At 35.3% G+C, this 23163-nt stretch overlaps 1 protein-coding gene across 2 annotated transcripts in view; it reads left to right on the top strand.

Annotated features, from left to right (window-relative positions):
• LOC131948668 (zinc finger protein 883-like) overlaps positions 1-20103 on the top strand; it is a 33444-nt gene extending 13341 nt beyond the window's left edge. Inside the window, exons 1-2 of one of the 2 annotated variants that reach the window (XM_059310297.1) lie at positions 1351-2229; positions 20017-20103. In XM_059310297.1, coding sequence (XP_059166280.1) covers positions 1357-2229; positions 20017-20085 — 942 coding nt within the window. In that variant the 5' untranslated portion in view covers positions 1351-1356 and the 3' untranslated portion in view covers positions 20086-20103. Of the gene's footprint in view, positions 1-1350; positions 4690-20016 lie in introns of those variants that run through there. The other variant, XM_059310296.1, reaches the window with a different exon arrangement.
• The last annotated feature ends 3060 nt before the right edge of the window (positions 20104-23163 follow it).

Raw genomic sequence — 23163 nt, 5'->3', positions numbered from 1 at the left:
AAATGAGGATTTAGTTTAATTTAGGTTTATAATAATGTTTCTTATTTATACCAAAATATTTAGCATTTCTAAAGAACATTAGTCATTTTGAAAGAAATACTTTTTTCTTCACTGCTGGCTCAAATGCTGTCCATTGCTGGGCTTCATTTAATTTTAATCTCAATAAATATGCTTGTAATTTTATTAGAGTAAAAAGAAATAATGATGAATAATTTATATATAGGAGTACACCAAAGAGCTTTATTATAATTTATATAGTTTTACATATGGTTTCTGCTCTGCTTTAGAAGTGCATATTCTGTCTGGAATATAAAACATACTTAATTTGCATAACAATAAATAAAATATAACTAGCAAATAAAAACACATATATAATTATAAAGCAAAATAAAAATGTAGGCAAGTATAAACTATGTTTGCTAAAATTGTAACAAGAAGCTGTATATTAGTTATCCTCATGCATCAAAAAATACTCAGACAGGGCAATATTAAAGGTTCTGACAATCAATGCCGTTAAAAATAAATGGCCTTGTGACATACGGCTCCCTTGAAAATATCCCACCACAAAATGCTACTGTCCATAGGACAGACCTCCCGACATTGAAATCCACGATAAAACCGACATTGAAATCCCCGACTAAACCGACATTGAAATCCCCGACAAAACTGACATTAAAATCCCTGACAAAACCAACACTGAAATCCCTGACAAAACCGCTCATCAATAAGAACAAGGTACGTGGCTAAGCGCTCGCGTCATAAACGCTCACGATAAAACAGCTTTGTCGCCCAGGCTACAGTAATAACACAAAAAATGCACGTCGATACAAAGATTACATTCAAACACTTGCGGTGAGAAACTTAAAATTTAGTAAGGTCTTTGTACTTATCAGCGGGGGAAAAAAATGTGTCCATAAATGACGTCACCAAGTTGTATCACCCACCAATGTTTACTAAGTTACATTTACTCATTTTAGTTTGTTGGTATGCTTTTCTTAAAAAAGTAGATTTTTACTGTGACAAATTATATAGAGAAAAACAATATGGCTTATTAAAAAAAGGAGTCGCCCTTTGATTAATAAAGGCAAAAGACAAAGAAAACATGATTATATGATTCCCTACTGAGATTCAAACTCTGGGGATATGGGTTAACAGATGTGCACTGTACCACCCAACCATGGTGTGCTAAGGCATGAACACTGTTTTTAACTATTAATCTATTCATAAACTTCTAATTGATAATAGACACTTCAGTTATTAAAACAAATGTTACCATAGCTCAATAAGGCCTGTTTGATCTTTTTTATGACTTAAAAAACTCTATGGTGTTATGAAATATTTATACATTTTTTAAAAATGCAATCAATATATTTTCAAAAAGAAATTTTAATTTGGTTTTCTAATCAAGATTATTTTTATTTCAGTTTTTGTGCAATAATTCATCAATCTAAAGCTATGGAAAACACAAACAACACTAATGGTATAGTTTGGGAGAGTTTAGTTATGGCTAAACAGGAATTGTGTGACGAAATCATTACATTTATGGACATGAAATCAGATGAAACATCAGCTATTTCAAGTTCAGAAGAAGTACAAACAAATATATCAACAATCTTTTCAAATTCTGAAGATATAAAGCAAAATGTATCAACACAATTTTCAACTGTTAAAGACAAATACTCTGAGGAAACAATGCAACTTTTAGCTTTAGAAGATAAAAATATTTATAAAACAAAGCCTTTGTTTAATTTAGAAGAGATGAAACAAGATAACCCAACATTTTCATCTTCTGAAGACATGAAACCAAATCTATCAACAGCATTTTCAATTTTTGAAGATATAAAACCTGAGATATTAACAATTTCATCTTTGGAGAGTGAAAAACAAAATGGTTTCAAAGCACAGCAACAACGTTCTTCCCCATCGGATTCAACTGATTTTAAAGAAAATTTAGCAGTTTTAAAATCAGATCTTCAAAATGAATTAAAAGAACTCAAGTCATTGAATACAAAATTGATTGATAATCTCCCAACAGAATATCTGGTTAGCAATAAGGGACTGAAGACATACAAGTGTGATATGTGTTGTCAAAGATTTTCCCATTTTGATCATGTTAAACAACACATAAACATTCACACAAGGGTGAATCCATATGGTCATGATTTTCATCAGCAAGAAGTTGTTATGATCAGTCAGGGTGAACAGATTAACAAAATAAACCTAGAACAGGTATACAATAAGTCTAGTTTGTCTAAAAAGCTCACTACAAAGTCTAGTTTATCCACACACACAAATATTCATTCTGGAATTAATAAGCCATATGAATGCTATGTGTGTCATAAAAAATATCATAACAAAAATTATTTAGCAAACCATATAAAGATACATTTAGGAGAAAGTCCATATGAATGTGGTGTGTGTCATAAAAAGTTTACAAAGAAGAGTAATTTATCTAGCCATGAAATAGCTATCCATTCTAGTCTCAAGCCACATAAATGTGGTGTTTGTCATAAAAGTTTTGCTCTAAAATCTGCATTATCTATACATAAAAATATTCATTTACCAGAGAGACCATATGAATGTGTTGTTTGTCATAAATTTTTTTCTCAAAAATCTAATTTATATAGACATAAAAATATTCATTTACCAGAGAAACCATATGAATGTGATGTGTGTCACAAAAAATTTAGTCAGAAAGGACATTTATCAGAACATAAAAATATTCATTTACCAGAGAAACCATATGAATGTGATGTGTGTCACAAAAAATATAGTCAGAAAGGACATTTATCAGAACATAAAAATATTCATTTACCAGAGAGACCATATGAATGTGATGTGTGTCATAAAAAATTTAATCGTAAAGGTGATTTATCAGAGCATAAAAATATTCATTTACCAGAGAAACCATATGAATGTGATGTGTGTCACAAAAAATATAGTCAGAAAGGACATTTATCAGAACATAAAAATATTCATTTACCAGAGAGACCATATGAATGTGATGTGTGTAATAAAAAATTTAATCATAAAGGTATTTTATCTACACACAAAAAAATTCATTTACCGGAGAGACCATATGGATGTGATGTGTGCCAGAAAAAATTTAAGAATAAGGAGGATTTATCAAAACATAAAAATATTCATTTACCAGAGAGACCATATGAATGTGATGTGTGTCACAAAAAATTTAATCACAAACGTTATTTATCAGAACATAAAAATATTCATTTACCAGAGAAACCATATGAATGTGATGTGTGTCACAAAAAATTTAATCATAAAAGTGATTTATCAAAACATAAAAATATTCATTTACCAGAGAGCCCATATGAATGTGATGTGTGTCACAAAAAATTTAATCATAAAAGTGATTTATCAAAACATAAAAATATTCATTTACTTAATTTACCAGAGAGACCATATGAATGTGATGTGTGTAATAAAAAATTTAATCGTAAAGGTCATTTATCTACACACAAAAAAATTCATTTACCGGAGAGACCATATGGATGTGATGTGTGCCAGAAAAAATTTAAGAATAAGGAGGATTTATCAAAACATAAAAATATTCATTTACCAGAGAGACCATATGAATGTGATGTGTAGCACAAAAAATTTAATCACAAACGTTATTTATCAGAACATAAAAATATTCATTTACCAGAGAAACCATATGAATGTGATGTGTGTCACAAAAAATTTAATTATAAAGGTCAATTATCAATACATAAAAATATTCATTTACCATTTAATTATAAAGGTCAATTATCAATACATAATACATAAAATACAATACATAAAAACATATGAATGTGATGTGTATCATAAAAAATTGAAGTATAAATGTAGTTTATCAATACATAAAAATGTTCCTTTACTATAATTTTAAAGGTGATTTATCAGAGCATAAAAATATACATTTACCAGAGAGACCATATGAATGTGATGTGTGTCACAAAAAATTTAATTATAAATGTAGTTTATCTAAACATAAAAATATTCATTTACCAGAGACAATATGAATGTGACATTTAATCAAAATCTAGTTTATCTATGCACACAAATTTTTACTCAGGACTTGAATGTGTTGTTGGTCATTAAATTCTCTTTCACAAAGTTTTTTAATTATCTATATATAAAATTATTGCTTTTGTACTAATACCACATTGTGGAGGCTAAAAACACACCATTAATGTTTGTCATAAATGACATAATACTCTTCATTTATAGTAATATTTGTCATACAAAGTATTACTAATGATTAATATGCTATCTAGACATTTCACACACTGGAAGAAAAACTACATGGAAAGAATGGATGTCATGAATAACCATAGCACATTTATTATCTTGTACAAGGTGTTATGGCTAGCTTTGTTCAGGTTTTTTGGAAAATAAGATGGCTAAATTCTTACCCTTTACATTACCCATACAATTAATACAAACCATTAATCAACACCAACATTTTAAATGTACAATTATAATTTGAATCATTGAAGTAATACTTATTCTATATTGAATATAATTCATTTTATGCAATTTTAAATTTTGTATAACTAATTATTTAACCCATTAAGTTGATCATAATTATGATAATTGAAGTGAGCAACAAAATGTATTAATTAATGTAGCTGAAAATGATTAAATTTTTAAGACATAAGATACAATTTATTATTATGATTATTATTGATGTTTAATTTATCTTTTTTTTAAAGACATAATAAATATTTTCAGCTTTTAATTAGCGTTAATTCCGTTTTTTTTGGGTTATTATGATTGGATCGGCTGTTATGATATATAGGTCTAGACCAGGGGTCTCCAAACTACGGCCCGCGGGCCATATGCGGCCCGCGAGGTCCTTTCATCCGGCCCGCGGAGATCTTTTTGTCCACGGAAATAATGTTTGCTGGTGATGGCTGAGGAACTTTGCCCAGAAAAATTAAAGACATATCTGGAAGAAACTGGCCCCGAACTGAAATTTGATAGCTAATGCGGCCCTCGGACTGAAAAGTTTGGAGACCCCTGGTCTAGACCAATCTATACATATATATATATATATATATATATATATATATATATATATATATATATATATATATATACATATATATATATATATATATAAATAAATGAATGTATGTGGGTTTGAATAAATTGAATATATTCCATTTTATGCAATTTTAAATTTTGTATAAATAATTATTTAACCCATTAAGTTGATCATAATTATGATAATTGAAGTGAGCAACAAAATGTATTAATTAATGTAGCTGTAAATGATTAAATTTTTTAGACATAAGAAACAATTTATTATTATGATTATTATTGATGTTTAATTTATCTTTTTTTAAAAGACATAATAAATATTTTCAGCTATTAATTAATCAGAAAGCGTTAATTCCGTTTTTTAGGGTTATTATGATTGGATAGGCTGTTATGATATATAGATCTAGACCAATATATATATATATATATATATATAATATATATATATATATATATATATATAATATATACATACATATATATATAATATATACATACATATATATATATATATATATATATATATATATATTTATATATAAATGAATGTATGTGGGTTTGTTTGTTGATTTGTCCTTATGGCATTACTACACCTTTCACCTATCGCCATCACACTTTGGGGAGTTGCTGAATAGGTTTCTTTCTGTGTTGAAAGGGGTGGGGGGGGGGTGGTGGGGAAGAAGATTCAATGTCACAAGGGCGGCGCACCGGCAAAGTTCGATGCGATTTGTCTCTATAATACGGTATATAAAAAGTCTTGATGCGGTTAGACACCGTTCATCCTAGTGACATAAAACTTTGGGGAGTAAAACTGCAACAGGCGCAGCTCACTAAATTAAATCAGGCGCAAAGGCGCCTACGTTCGTGCGATGTATAAATTGGGGTATTATAGTATTTTATCGAATGATATTTGTTTGCTAAACTTTGCAATGACTCTTTCGCGATTAAAAAAAATATAGTTCGGCCAATTCCAATTGAATAAAATGTGAACGATTGTCCAGTTAAGTCTGTAGAGCATTGGGGTCGCGAATGGCTTTCTTGGGGGTCGCGAACTGGTAGACTAAACCCTAGCAATGAAAAAAAAACAACAACAAATATTTAGAAATTAGAAGAATATCTGAAATTCAGCTTTACTAACATCTCAGGAAATGAAATTAAGAAAAACAATGCGTAACGTGCAAAGTTGATCTCAGCCATGGGTCTATGAAACCTTCAAAACTTAAACGTCATTTTGAGACGAGTCATACGGTACACCAAAAAGACATGGAGCTCTTTTGTCGGCATGAAGTTAGCAGTGTTTCTTCCAGACTTTTTTCTCCGGGGGGGGGGGCGAACTGGAAGAAACTCTGGAAGTTAGTTGCAATTGTCAGAGTCTTAATCGAACATGTTTTCAAAAATGAAACACAGCATTAGGGAAATCATACAATGAAGTCGCGATAGAAATTGCCAAGCAAAAAAAAAAAAAACAAAAAAAAAACAACAATAGGACAAAATTTCATCAAACCCTGCATGTTGAAGATGGTGAAATTAATTCTTGAAGGTTCCGGTGCAATAAAGATGCAACAAGTATCTCTGTATAATAATACTATTCAACGACTTATAGCAGCTATTTCCTTGGATAGTTAAAGAACAAATTTTAAATGAAATCAAGCTTTCACCATTGTTTGATTTTCAAGTTGATGAATAAACAGACGTAAGTTCGTATTCGCAGTTGCTTGTCTTTGTAAAATATATCATGGAGAGAAAAAATACTTTTTTTTGAAGCTTGATGATTAAAATGGAAAAACGTCTGTAGGATTAATTGTATGGATGGTGCTTTATCTATGTTTGGGTCAAAATCGGGCTTTTAGAAACCGATAAAATATTTAGCTGCCTAACCCACGGGAAATCTACTGCATGATTCACCGGTATGCCCTCGCCAGCAAGACTCTTCCGACACCATTGCTAATAAACGTCGTAAATTATAATATTAAATCCAGAGTCCTAAACATACGTCTGTTTAAAGAACTGTGCAAAGAAATGATAAACATCACAAAGTTCTGCTTTTCTTCACTACAGTACGTTGGCTGTCAAAAGAGTGGTTGGAAAGAGTAGCATACCTAGCAGATATATTCCAACATCAACATAAGCTTAACCTGAAGCATCAGGGAAAATGAACGAATATTATCTGTTTTCAGGATAATCTCTTTGAATTTTTATCAAAACTGCAAATTTGGCGAAGAAAAATACGTATTGTAAATATTGTCTGCAATGTGGTAGATGAATCTGATTGTGAGATATATAAAAAATTGAAAGAGGATTCTGGGCATCTTGAATCTCTAGAAAACGAACAGTGGCCTTATTTTCCCTGTGTTGAAAGAATAAGAATCTGCCTTGACGCGTTACGTATTCTCTGCTTCCCTTGCTCAGTGTTTCTTCCAGACATTTTTCCGACAAGGTAGGGGGGAGGGGTGGCGGGGGGATTTTCAAAATTTCTCCAATTAAAAACAAAACAAAGAAATAAATAAGTGTTGTGAATGGACTTAAGTATATTGAATGAGTTTGAGAGTATGTGTGTAGTTGAATGGAGTTAATATAGTTGTGGATGGTTTGAGAGTATGTGTGTAGCGATATTAATAAAAGATTATGAATGCGTGAATAAATAAGGATGTGACGTAAGAGAGAATGTTTTCGTTGTTATGAGGATAGTTGGAAGTCAGTCTGCGTCTTGTCGTCGTCATGTTAGGTTGTGTTAGGAAGTCTTCGTCCTGTGTCTGCTGTTGATGTAGCTGTTTATTATATGTAATAAAATATGGAAACATCGTGGCGTCGTTCAGTGTTCTCTTTTTGGATCGTCGTCATCTATTGTTCGTCGCGTTCAGCATCGACCCTGTACCGAAACTCACTTCGCAACATATGGTGGAAGCAGCGGTTTGCTGAACTTATCTGTCGCAGTACGTTCCCATCTACACTTGCCGTGATGTCATCTCATCTGTAGCTAGCAGTACGCCTTCATCTAGATCTAGATTCGCCCGTTATCTACAGCAGTACGTCGTAATCTACAGTATCAACGGTTGTTTAATTTGATCGGGACTCAGTTGTGTACCAGACCCTGACCTTGGACCGTGATGAATGGACTTTTCGACGCGTGATGTGGCCTGCTCGAGTCGTCGTCGTTTGCCAGAGACGGACTTTTGGTTGACCGGCGCGATATCCAGCGACTATATCGGGTCTCTCATCGCCCATTGATTCCCGTCAAGGTTAGAACTACAGATGTGACCGTTTTCATCTTTGGTTCGTGCTGAGTAGTAGTTCAAAGGCCGGCATTTATTTGATGTCCAGAGTTGTTTATTATGACGTCATCGCCACTCGTCCCCGACCCGGAACAATGACCGTGCTGTTTTCGTCGTGATGAATCTATCGTTTATGCAGATTTTCTTCATGACTGATGCTTAATTTTCGGGTTTCTTCCTACATCGTCAACTGTTCGTTGGAAGAGTTTACGTCATCACCCTCGTCTAACCCACATCGTCGTGATCGGCTGAATTGTTTGGCCTACATGTTTTGATGACGTTCCTGACCTTCACCATGTCAAATTTCTTCGTGGTTGACTTTATCGACAGTGCAGACGAGAATTTTCTGCATTGCGTCATCTTCGTTTGTTCGATCCAGTATTGGTCGAGATGAATTCCCTAACTACAAGAACGACATTATCTACATGGATTCTCGGAGTACAAGTCGACGTCAATCTGCGTCACCAATCCAGTGTGTGTGACTGACTTGGACTATACCAGCATGTGTACTACAAGTCATCGCCTGAATCTGATGTGGCCTATGGAGTGTGGGATCTGGAGTTGTCATGAAGACCTGACGTCTGGGATTGTTTAAGTTGAGTACACCTCTTCCATTTTTTTAAGATACTAAGATCTAATACAATTTTTGTGTGTGTTCATTTTAGTAATAAATAATATCTATTTAGGCCCTACTGGATATATTTTTTTCCCAACATCATTAATCTAGATCTAGAATCCAGTTACCAGTGTCATAGTTCACACTAATTGTGTGACATTTCATTTGCCCTGTAATTTAGAATCTAGTTTTATTTAATATTTAGAAGCAAATCATGTAATATTTGGGCATATTATCTACCATCCCGGTAAGTTAAGATGATTAGTTTTAAACAATACCAGTTACTTAACACTATTAGAGCAATATGGTTTTACTCTCTCCAGTTACCATCATGGAGATAGAGTACTGTATTTTGTTATTGTGTATATAATTTTGGTGGTAGTTATACTGTTTACTATAATTTAAATTTAAATGTATAATTAACTTGTCTTATGTTAATTACAATTAACCATTCTCATTTAGGGAAGCGCCTTAGAGAGGGCGTTATTGAAATATATAGCGTTAGGTTCCCTTTATGTGCATGTTTGTATTATGTATTGACTATAAGTAATTTGTTAGTGCTAGGTTTAGGAACTCTTTGGTTTATTGGATATGATATCAATTGAGGATATATTTTCTGATTTGGTTGTTGGACCCAGTATTTTCCCTGTTTCCCTTGTAGAGTAGTTGTATTGTCGTAGTCACCCATTCATGCTGGATGTTGTCTGATTGATACGTAACGTAGTTATTTGATGGATATTGATTATGGTTATTTGGATCTCGATGGTTTGCCGAGATATTTTGTTTGTCCCGGGGTCATGGAAAATTGTCCTCCATTGGATATTATATTTGTATACTAATAGTTGGTTGGGCGTCGTCATGCACCATTAGTTGATATAGCAAGTGAAATATGTGATTAAGTTATATCGTTATATCTAATGTACACTGTGCTAAATTATTGTACCCTAAGAGGTTTGATTTTCTTGGTTGGATAATGAACCCATTAGCTTAGTGTTGTTTTTGGAGATAATTGATCTTCATCACTAGATAGTTGATTTTGTTTTACGAGACTGAGGATGCAGTCCGTTTTATTTTTTGGTATCTCGAGGTTGTGCCGAGTACCTGGTTGTTGTTTTAGGGGTTCATGGGAAATACTCCTATATGGGATATAGTATTGGCTTATTGATAGTTCTGATTTAGTTCATTAGTGTACGCCATTGTATAGATTAACTATAATATCTTTAGGTTTAATTGGTTTGAATAGGGAGTGCTGGTATTTGCTTAGACTGTTGATTTCCTGATTGTCGGATAGTAGTTTTTTTTATGCTTAAGGATCAATTGAGTTATATAATATATGGCCAAATCGTAGTGATTTTAAATATTAGTTGTGATTTAATTTTTTCACATTTTAGAAGCCATGTGACTTTGCTATTTGGTAGTAATATTATATTTTAATTACAGGAAGAGGTGCTCAACAATGTTAATTTTAAATTAGAAGCTATTGTATAGTTTGGGTACATGTTGGTCCTGGATTATTTTTCTTATAGCTTGTGTTGATGTCCAGAGACAAGAAACCAAATGATGTGTGGGGACAAGGTGTTGGTTGGGACCAAATGATGTGTGTGCTCAAGCTGACTGACACGTTGAGGAATTATCATGGACTACAGAACATTGTCTTGGTTGAATGTTTAGCATATTGTATGGATGCATGTGTTGAAGCTGAAAATAGTTTGATGGTTTATGTGTGTATTTTCAGCTAAAGAAAGGAGAGGGGTATGTTGTGAATGGAATTAAGTATATTGAATGAGTTTGAGAGTATGTGTGTAGTTGAATGGAGTTAATATAGTTGTGGATGGTTTGAGAGTATGTGTGTAGCGATATTAATAAAAGATTATGAATGCGTGAATAAATAAGGATGCGACGTAAGAGAGAATGTTTTCGTTGTTATGAGGATAGTTGGAAGTCAGTCTGCGTCTTGTCGTCGTCATGTGAGGTTGTGTTAGGAAGTCTTCGTCCTGTGTCTGCTGTTGATGTAGCTGTTTATTATATGTAATAAAATATGGAAACATCGTGGCGTCGTTCAGTGTTCTCTTTTTGGATCGTCGTCGTCTATTGTTCGTCACGTTCAGCATCGACCCTGTACCGAAACTCACTTCGCAACAATAAGGTTGGCGTTAACAGAAACTCAACCGCGAATGTTGAGGCTAGTTAATAGCATGCAATTTCACTCATCGTATTAAAACAGTTATCAAGAATAATTTATATTGAAAGTCTACTGGAAAATTTTATTTAAGCGCTTATAAATTTCCTTACTAATTTTTTAATTCTATGAAGGTAGGGGGTCACTTACTTTTTATAAAAGGGGTCAAAACTTAAAAATGTTTGGGAACCACTGCTGTAGAGAATCGTATTTTTTAGAACGAGGTGCCAGGACGGTATTTCGTTTGTTATATGAAATAGGAGGCCTATAATTGTACATTGAAATATCAGTTTGATAGACGATTCTTTGTTTAGTTGACTCCCGCTGATTGCGTCGACTTCGCAAATAGCGACTAAAAGCAGATTGTTTTTCAGACTAAAGGAATACAGCGAGGTTAATTCTGTGCTTGAGGGAGATACTGAATGCTTAGTGTTCTGCTGACGACCCAAAAGTAAAAATCCATTTTTAAACCTGACTGTCTGTGGAGCAAATGAAGTAGAGTTCACCTGTTTCTGTCACCTCGGTTAGGTACTATCAGAGCTGGTTTAACTCAAGGACATACTACTCACTTTAACCTGGACTCCAACTGGAGACTTTCGGTTTAGCAGTCGCGCTCTGATGACCCATTAAATGGAATGCAATGATATGTTGATTAGTTTGAGTCATCAAATGAGTGGTGAGAACGTGGATCTTGATAGATGATCGAAATGTTCAAACGCCTAATTAAGAGACGTACAAGTTTGCAAAACTATGTTTTTCCGACTCAGGGAGCTGTAAAACATCAAGATTTGCATCTCAATTTTTTTTCACGATTACAAGTCTTTTTCTATACTTCATATATACGAGAAAGTAAAAAGGGGTGTTGGGTTATTAGTAGCATTGTAATCTCAACTAATTTTATAGTTAGAAATTAGGGTTAGGCGTATGGTAGGACCAGGGTTGGGGTTAGGGACAGGGTGAGCATTGACATTAGCCAGCCAGGTGTGAATTTAGTTAACTACCACCAGTAACCTAACACCCCTTTTTGAAAATGATACCATTATCGGACTTCCATTTGTCGGAGATTTCAGTGTCGGTTTGGTCAGGGAGTTCATTGTCAGTTTTGTCAGGGATTTCAATGTCGGTTTTGTCAGGGATTTCAATGTCGGTTTTATCGAGGATTTCAATGTCGGGAGTTTTGTCCTATATGGACAGTAGCATTTTGTGGTCGGATATTTTCAAGGGAGCCGTATATCACAAGGTCATTTATTTTTAACGGGATCGATTTGTCAGGACCTTTAATATTGCCCTGTCAGGGTACTTTTTGATGTATGAGGATAACCAATATGCAGCTTCTTGCTACAATTTTAGCAAACATTTTTTATACTTACCTACAGTTTTATTTTGCTATACCTGTTTTTATTTGCTAGTTATATTTTATTTATTGTCATGCTAATTGTTGTGAAAAATTTATACTAACATCTACTTATCTCAAATTTAAAACACAATAATTATTGTAATGCAAACATGTTATCAAACAATATCATCATCTTAAAACCATCATATATTTACATAATACAGCATTAATTGTAAACCTTTAAATGATCCTCTCCCAGCCCCTAATATCCTCAGTTCCTAGATAAAGTATCTGCAATAACATTTTGGGCCCCAGGAATATGTACAATGTCAAACCTGTAATCTTGTAAGATAAGTGCCCACCTAGTCAACCTAGCATTATGAAGTTTTTTATTTTCTAATGCTACCAAGGGGGAGTGGTCATTCAGTAAGGTAAAATGTGTGCCCGATAGGTACTTAGACAGCTTTGTGACGGCCCACACGATCGCCAAACATTCCTTCTCAATCGTAGCGTAATTTTTTTCTGACTCGGATAGCTTCCTGCTAACGTATACAACAGGATGTAGATGGGTATCTACCTCCTGCATTAAGCAGGCACCGATACCAAAAGCAGAAGCATCCGTAGCCAAAAGAAAAGGTCTGCCTAGATCAGGTAGCCTTAGAATTGGCTGCTCCGCAAACAACGTTTTAATACTATGTAATGTATCATCACATTCCTTAGTCCACTCAATACCCTTGTACCTTCCTTTCTTTATAATTAACACTGTGATTGGGTGTACCAGTGAGGCGAAATTAGGGATAAATTTCCTATAATAGTTGCAAAGTCCTATCAAACTACGTACTTCTTTTAGGGATTTAGGAATTTTTATGTCTAGAATATGCTTTAACGTTTCGCCCACAGGTTTTACAGTTTGGTACGAAATCATGTGACCTAAGAATTGAATTTCTGTCATGCCAATTTCAACCTTACTGGGTCTTGCTGTTAGACCATTATTTTTTAACGCCGTGAAAAGCGCCTGTAAACCAGTGATGCGCTCATCCTGGTCCTTAGAGAATAAACAAATATCATCAAGATAAGCCACTGTATCATTATTACTCGCTAACACCCGTCTCATTAATCTATTAAAGGTGGCCGGTGCATTAATAAGCCCAAAGCTCATAAAATTCCAATGATATAAACCAAAAGGTGTCACAAAAGCAGTAAATTTCTTAGATGGTTCTTTAATCGGGATCTGCCAGTAACCTTTAGATAAATCGAACTTAGAATTTTTTTTTTGCCTGTGCTATTTTGATAAACAGTTCCTCCTGGTTTGGCATAGGCTCTGCGTCCGGTATTGTGACCTTATTCAACTGTCTATAGTAAACACACAACCTGATCTCGTCATTTTTCTTTTTCACCAAAACGATAGGTGCAGCATATGAGGAGTCAGACGGTTCAATTATACCGGATTTCAATAAATCTTGGATTTCGGCTTGTATCCGTTCTCTATAGTGTAATGGTATATTGTAGGGTTGTAGCTTTATTGGTCGCCCAGATGTTAAATTGATTTCATGTTCTATAGCAGTCGTTTTACCAGCAATGGCAGACAATACGTCGCAGAAGTCGAGCAGAAGTTGTGAAATTCTGGTTTTAATGTCATCAGGCATATGTCCTAATTTTACATCCCTATAACTCTCTTGTCCAGATGACACTGTGTGAATCTCGTTGTCATCACGATCTTCAGTGTTGTTAATCATAACGCAATTTACTGTAGGCGTCACGGTAGACAATTCCAGCTCATCTGGCCGGACCTCGAATAAACTGAAAATATTCACATGAAAAATACGGTGCTTATTATTTATATCGACTTCGTAGTCTACATCTGTCACTTTTCTAGTAATCTTAAAAGGCCCCCGCCAAGCCAGCTGCATCTTATTGTCTTTTGAGGGTAATAAAACCCTCACTAAATCCCCCACATTGAATTTCCTCGATCTCCGGCTATTATTGATTCTTGCTCTGTATATTTCTTGATTAATATCTAATGACATTTTAGCTGTTTCACAAGTCCTAATTATTTGCTCACGTAGATCAATAACTCTCTCATAAGACATTTTTGTGTCACTATCTAATTGTTCATTCAATAGCAGGGACTTCATTAGCTGCATGGGTCCTCTAGGATTCGCGCCATATACTAATTCAAATGGGGAAAACCCGGTGGCTGTATGCGGTAATTCCCTATATGCAAATAACAAACATGGTAAAATTAAATCCCAATTAAAGCTATCAGTTATGGGTAGTTTACTTAATATGGCCTTTATAGTGCCATTGAGACGTTCGCAAATGCCATTGCTTTGAGGATGGTAAGGGGTTGCAAAAACCAGTTTGATACCCAACAAACCGGAGATTTTATTAGTTAGTTCTGAGCAGTAGCGTACGCAGGGGGGGGGGGAGCAGGGGGAGCGGCCGCTCCCCCTATGGCCATTTTCAGCAAAGTGGCGCCTTTTTGGAAACTTTTTAATCTCGAAGTTTTAAACAATGATATTTGTTAAAAAAATAGTTTTGGTCGGCACATCTATGTAAATCACAAGATTTTTTTCATACAGCAATTTAGCATTATTGTACTAGTCTAGTAGTGTCTACGTTTACAACACGTATTAACAGCTGCATCAGTTTGCCATTCTAAAAATAACCATTACGATGCATTGCAATGTTTAAAAAACTTCTACGGGTAGTACCACTTGGCAAGAGAGGTGTTAAGTTTAAGGCAACTGTATAATGTATTTGCTTACGAATAATTGAATTAGAAAATGTTATACATAAAACTTCACACATAAGTACTTTATATATATACAGTTTGAATCGTGTGATTAATTTAAAAAAAAATTACAATACAGAAACAAATTAAATGCAACTGATGTGGCACCTCTATTTCAATTTATTATAAGCAAACTGCGTAGTGGTGGGGAAATTTTGACAAGGTCAACAACGTCATCGTGATGAAGTAGTAGTATTTTTACATTTTGGGCGATAGTGATTACGATTACAAATTATATGAAACAACCCCCCTCCCCCATGGACCCCTCGGTAAAAAAAAAATTGTCATAATACCACTGCTACTTATTTAAATCTATTTCTGTAATATATATTTGTGTAATATATTTTGTGTAATATATATCAGAGGCGTAGCGACCCTTCCCGCGCCCAATGACAAACTTTCAATTTTCACCCCCCTCCCTCGAACTTTTGATTTGCACCCCCTCACTCAAACTTTCGATTTGCACCCCTTCCCTCGAACTTTTCATTTTCACCCCCCCCCCCTCTCAAACTTTCAATTTGGCGCCCCCCCTAAGGTTGGCGCCCGGGGACATATGTCCCCCCCCCCCCGCACCCCCCCCCCCTCGCTACGCCTCTGATATATATGTAGATTTAGAACAGTCATCTAAAAACTGACGCTATCCCCCCACACCTCACCACTACAATTGTGTAGAGCGACATTAATGTCCCACCTAGGTATACACTGGGTTGGATAATTGACCTAAAGTGACCGGACAGTGGTGAATGAAGTACCATGCCGCCAGAAAATTAGCTTTTTAGACGTAAAACTCTGTGAATATTGTTTTTGCAATTACCAGTAATTAAATGTGTAGATATATACATATTTATATTAAGAGAGTGATTATTTCCCCTATTTCACTTGTCTTAAATAATTTCCCAGGAATTATTATGTAAGACATTTTTTTTACAAGAATTACACAACAGATTGTGTTACGTTCATTGTTTTTGGTTGTAGTGTGTCTATATTTTGTTTTTGTTTAGATTGATACAATTTTTGTTTTGTCGGCCTACATTGTGTTTTTTCTTATTTCTTCAGAGTGCTACTTTCAATTTATTTTACATCATAGCGAAGTAATGACATACATCTAGTAATAATAATTATATATATATATATATATATATATATATATATATATATATATATATATATATATATATATATATATATATATATATATATAATACACGTATATAGAACGTGTTAAAATTTCGGCGCCTTTTTTGCTCTTTTCGCTCCCCCTACAACGAAAACCTGGATACGCCTCTGGTTCTGAGGCAAACTGGGGCCCGTTATCGGACAATATCACTTCGGGAAAACCCGTTCTAGAGAAGAACTGTATTAAACAGTTAATTATATCGTTCGCAGTTGTGGATTTAAGAGGGTAGGCCTCGGGCCATCTAGTCGCTAGATCAACTATGGTCAGCACGAACCTGTGGCCTCTTGCAGACGTAGGACTCAGAGGACCAATAACATCTATCGCAATTTTCTGAAATGGGCGACACGCTAGATCCGTTTTTTGTAACGGTGCTGGTTGTGGCGTTTTCCCCTTTTCCCCGCAAACTTTGCACGACTGTACATATTTAGCTATATCCCTGTCCATACCTGGCCAATAAAACGCTGTCTGAATACGTAGCTTTGTCTTTCTTCGCCCCATGTGACGTGCAAGTGAAAGATCGTGTGCCTGTTTTAGCACGATAGGTCTATATTTGCTGGGTGTGACCAACTGTGTATACTCCCTGTCCTTGTCTCTGTACACGCGGACCAACGAATTATTCTTTATTGTAAAAGCATGTGACATAGACTTTGATAACGTGACTGAATTTTTTTGCGCTAATCTAAATATTTTCGCGAGGCTGGGATCATCTTTCTGTTCCTTCTGGAACACCGCCGGATTCCATATCGATGTGACCTGTTCGTCCGATGCTTGTCTCGTCAACATGTTATGTACATTATCTGATTCTTCTACCCGTAGGGTTTCTATCTTTGTATGAGACCTAGTTTGTGTCATCGCAATTCGCTGCGTCTTTAACCACTCATAGATATAATTTTCTGAAGGATTACCTATACCTGGACCATTAGCGAGGATTAGGTCATACGGGCCCTTTTTAAACACCACCGCTTTCACCTTACCTGTATACAAAGAGGTATCGATATGTATTATCGCCACAGGCCACGTGTTCGCTACACCACCAAAACCTTCAACCTCCAATGATTATCCTGTGTATTCATGTGATTCAACGAAGTTACATCGAACCCCACAAATATTTGCACCCGTATCTCTCAATGTATCAACTATTCTATCCCCCACTCTACATTTGATAGTAAATATTTTAGTGGGAGGTTCACTATCAAATACAAGACCTAGTCATCTTCTGTCCCTCGGCGTATCAACACCATACCGTCGGTCGCCATTTGAGCTATGATTCCCACCACCACCGTTCCTACATTGTCTACTTACGTGTCCCGTTCGGCCACACTTGAAACATCTTATCGGTCTCTGGTTAAAAGACGTGCTACTACAAGGGCAATCCTTATGAGAGTACTGATTACAGTGATAGCAGTTACTTCCCCTGGGTAACGAGGAGGATCTATTATCTGATCTATTATATAGGCCCTCATCCCTGTATGAGCTTCTACCTCTCCCCGATTGTGAAGGTTGGGCGGTAAAAATAGTGTGCGTCATTGGTGTTGAGTCATTCGCGACTGGTCTATCAGGGTGAGCAGCCTGATATTTTTATCTGTTATCGGTGGCAGGTCACGAGGTTTACGTTCCTGTAGGTAAATAAACAAGTCCCTATCAACCGAACAAAGAACCTTGTCCACCAGGAAAAATTCCTGTAGGTTATCGGCAGTTCGTTCTAAACCAGAGGCCTCAAACCACTTGTTGAATGTGACACTAATCTCGTTGATGAATATTTTAAAATCATCCGAGTTACTAGGTTTTAAATTACGGAACTTTTGGCGGTACGCATCTTCCGTGAGGTGATAATATTCTAGCAGAGTTTGTTTTAATATTTTAAACTCCTTCATCTGATGTTCAGTCAGACTCTGGCAGGCATCCAGCCCCCTACCTCCAATTAGCACCAGGAGTTGGGTGCCCCATTGGGATTCAGGGACATTAGTTGACCTAGCAACGGTTTTAAACCGACGAATGAACGAATCGAGATTGTCCCTACCTTCCTCAAATTTCGGGATCTTACCCAATATTCCCAGTCCCGTACTATCACGGTCCCTATTGTCTGTTACTGTTACCTGATGCCTGGATTCCTCCAGGCGTAATTGTAATCGGAGCTTTTCAAGTTCTAACTCAGCCCTACTCTGTTGACCGGCCAGCCTAAGTTTTTCTAATTCTATTTCCGCTCTAGACTTTTCTGTTAGTCTAAGTCTTTCTAAATCTAGCTCTATCTTCGCCCTTTGTTCAGCGATCGCAATATCTAATTTGGCCTCACTAGTCTTACGCTCATGTTCTGCATTAATCTGATGCTGCGCCCAATCATCCAGAGCTTCGCCTGAATAGCCTAGCCTTTCCCCCAACTCAAAAAGGAGACCCAGATGTTCGGCCGTTCCCATACCGAACCGTGTACCACAATGATGGGTAATAACAATGGAGGAATAAATTACGAAAGAGCGGAATGTACACAGGACCAAGAAAGCCCACAGTCGCAGTGATTATCTGCAGGCGGGGGTCCTAACGTTATCTTCTAACAATAACGCCCTCTCCCAGGTATGTCCCCCACCTGAAGATAAACAGAACCTACTGGACAATAGAGGAATCGCTTAGCATCCTCCTACCCTAACCGCCCTTATGAAGTAAGCGATGGAGGAAAACTATAAACTATACAAATATTAAATGCTATCTAAGAATGAAGGAAAAGGTACTTATCTTTAAATAAGCCAAAGCTTGTATCCCACGATGGTGTCACACGGTGCGCACTCGGTCCACTCTCCACGTCTGTAGTCCTGAACTTGATTGGAGTCAATAGACGATCAGAGACCCGATATGGTCGCTGGATATCGTAACGGTCGAACAGAAGTCCGTCTCTGCCCAAACGATAACGACTCGAGCAGCTAAATCAAGTGTCGAAAGGTCCATTCACGGTCCAAGGTCAGGCGAATCTGGCACGGCTGTAGATCACTGCAATAGTTGGCAGGCGAATCTGGCACGGCTGTAGATCACGGTGCACTGCAATAGTTGGCAGGCGAATCTGGCACGGCTGTAGATCACGGTGCACTGCAATAGGTGGCAGGCGAATCTAAATGCAGGCGTGTTGCGGCAAACGATAGGCGTAGTGTAGATCACAACGGTCGTTAGGAAGAACCATCGGGTGGGTGTACGTTGTTGTACTGCGTTGAGCAACCAGCTGCTCCACCATCTGTTGTGAGTTGAGGACAGGGTCGACAAGAATCAAACACGAAGTCCGTTCACAATCCGTTACTTTTATTGCTTGTAAGATCACACAACCTAGGATGCCTATAAGAGAATGGACCCCCTAATATTCCAAACCCCACCTCTTATACCCCACCTAACATCTAAGTTTTCTGCACTATATGTCACTTCCCTCCCAATCGTTCCTATGCTACAAAATGTGTGTGTACTATTTATTTACATTCTTTAATCTGAATATACTAAAATAGACTATAGCTTGAAGGTTAATGTAAACATGTAAACAAAAGGGACGCTACTCTAAATCTACGTAAATACTTATATGTAACAATCCTAAAACTAATGGCGTATGTTTTATATTCCAGACAGAATATGCACTTCTAAAGCAGAGCATAAACCATTTGGAGAACTATTTAAATTATAATAAAGAATAAAGTTCTTTGATGTACTCCTATATATAAATTGTTCATCATTTTTTTTCTCTAATAAAACTGCAGGTTTTTTTTACTACAAGCATATTTATTGAGATTAAAATAAAAATAAATGAGGCCCAGCAATGGACAGCGTTCGAGCCAGTAGTGAAGAAAAAAATATTTCTTTTCAAAATGACAAATGTTCTTTAGAAATGCTAAATATTTTTGTATAAATAAGAAACATTATTATAAACAAAATTAAACTAGATCTTCATCTAAAAGTAGTGTGGTTATGACTATGCCCAGCTGTCTTCAATTTCCATAAAGAATATTAGGTACTCATTACAGCTGGGTGGACTCGGGCATGTCCTATCAACCTTAGTCCTGGATCCGAACTTGAGGCTTATGGTTAACATTTGAGCTTTTTATCATCTGACCATTACATCCCTTCATTTGATTACAATCACTGAATCAGACTAAGGGTCTTAAATGATTTGCCATCAATGTAACATCAATATATATATATATATATCTTCACTTTTGGAACAATGATAATGATAATCATTTATATAATTACAAAGTGAGTTGTATCGATTCTTCAGCTCAATGAAAAGAAAAACATACCTTTATGATAATTATTTAGTGATAGACACACTTTTAAAACTTCATTCGAGCAAGCTCTGTGCTTGATATGTTTAATAGATAGATAGAACTCACACTCAGGTTGTGCGAAAGTTTTGGTTTTTTAAAAGGGGGGTACCTTCTTCAACCATATATTTCTGGCAAACAGATGGAGTCACAACCAATATTTTGATTCTTTCTTTTGTAGTAGGCCTATAGAGTTATCTAAAGTTAAGCAAATTTTGGGACTTAAATGCTCAGTAGTTTAAATTTGTCATAATTTTAGTATTTCACATAAACCAGACTTCGGTTTTGTAGAATCGCATGATTTATCAGCTTTGCATCATGATATACACAAATCTTTCATGCTATGATCAATATTTTAATATTATTCATTGACACACCCATAGTTACTCTTTCTGAGTTATTTTGAGCTTAATATTTCAAAGAGTTAAAATTTAAACCGTGGTTGTATGAAAGCACTGCGTGTTCAAAAATAGGGGGTCCCAAGTTCAACTTTTGTTGTTCAAAATTTCTAAACATAAATGTTTTATTTTTTTTGTTTATTATGCTTCCATATATGATAAAAAAAGATACTGGAAAGTTTAAACAGATTCTACCATGTAGTTTACAGACTATGATCATTTTAGTGCACACTAAAAAATTCTTTATCACAGAAATTTAAAAAATCCTGTTAAATAAACCGGGAGTGATCTCCCCTAAACTTTCTCGAATATTCTTATATAACTTGGAATATAGACATGGTTTTTAATTACTTAAACTTTTAAAAAAATTCATAAAAAACGTTTTAATAACAAGCTTTTATGTAATGATGCACTAAAAAGTAGAAAATAAATTATAGACTACTATTTAAATAACTATAAAGAAAAGCGTGGGTCACTTTAGTATCTATTGGATACCTTTACTAATGTTAAGGAAGACACCCACGCTTTTCTTTATAGTTATTTAAATAGTAGTCTATAATTTATTTTCTACTTTTTAGTGCATCATTACATAAAAGCTTGTTATTAAAACGTTTTTTATGAATTTTTTTTTCAGTACTTTACATGTTTTATTTACAATAGAGTCACATGACTAAAAACCATTGCGCGCCTACTGAACATCACGTTCAGTAGGCGCGCAATGGTTTTTGAACGCAGCCATTACGTGATGGCGCAGCTATTGAAGGTGATGACGCGTGTGGTGTGGTTGGCTAGACATGCCTACTAATTCGGTCCAAATTTTTATTAATTCATAAAAAATTAATTAGGCATCCAATTAAGTCAAATTTAGTTTCAGATTGCATTGTCTTCATGTCTTGACCCACGTGCCAAATGTGAATCGTATCGGTCAAGTAGAAGTTTCCGAATTTTCACTCTGGCGTTTCTATCTAGACAGACAGACTGTCGACTGACGACTGACGACAGAGGAAGTGAGTTAAATAAAAGCTTGTAAAAATAGAATCTCACCGAAAAAAGAATTGCGCATGAAGTGAACGCCAATTAAAAAAGTGCAGAATAGTGCGCAATTTTATTAGTACTTTACATTTGTGTTTTGAGAAATTGGAAGTAGCGTAAATTACTACTTCCGGTCAACGGAAATTACGCAAAATTTAACAGGAGGTAGAGAATTAAATCTTTTAGTTACATGTGAAATTTCATTTATCTATCTGAAATAGTACTCAAGTTATAGGCTTTTGAAAAATTCAAAGAAGGAAAAGTACCACTTCCCGTTATTGGAAATCGCTCAAAAGTTGATACGGATCTACGATTTTGATAAAATACTTATATATGAAATTTCATCAACCTAGCTGTAACGGTACTCAAGTTATCGTGTTTACACACGGACACACAGACAGACAGACAGACAGACAGACAGACACACAGACATACGGACAAGATTGCAAAATTATGTTTTTCCGTATCAGTGAGGTGTAAAACGTCGAGATTTGTAAAAATCTCGATTTTTTTTCACGATTACAAGACTTTCTCTATACTTCGTATATACGAGAAAGTAAAAATGCACCTTTTATAATAGAAAAATAAACCGGGAGTGATCTCCCCTAAACTTTCTCGAATATTCAAATATAACACTACAGGGGATGGCAACTCGGGATATAGACTTCTAGACATGATTTTTAATCCATTTTAAATACTCACATTTCTTAAAATAGAATATAATCTCGTAGAAAAAAGAAATGCACACCAAGTGAACGCTAAATAAAAAAGCGCATAATAGTGCGCAATATTATTAGTACTTTATAAATTTACATGCGTTTTTTTAGAATTCGGAAATAGCGTAAATAAGTACTTCCGGTCAACGGAAATTACTCAAAATTTGACAGAAGGTAGAGAATTAGCTCTTTTACTTACATATATCAAATTTCATTTATCTATCTGAAATAGTACTCAAGTTATAGGCTTTTGAAAAATTCAAAGTAGAAAAAGTACCACTTCCGGTTATCGGAATTCGCTCAAA

The sequence above is a fragment of the Physella acuta genome, unplaced genomic scaffold, assembly GCF_028476545.2.
Source record: "Physella acuta isolate Inbredline_101_S28 unplaced genomic scaffold, ASM2847654v3 ptg000657l, whole genome shotgun sequence".
Lineage (NCBI taxonomy): Eukaryota > Metazoa > Mollusca > Gastropoda > Physidae > Physella > Physella acuta.
This window is presented reverse-complemented; position numbering and strand designations above follow the sequence as displayed.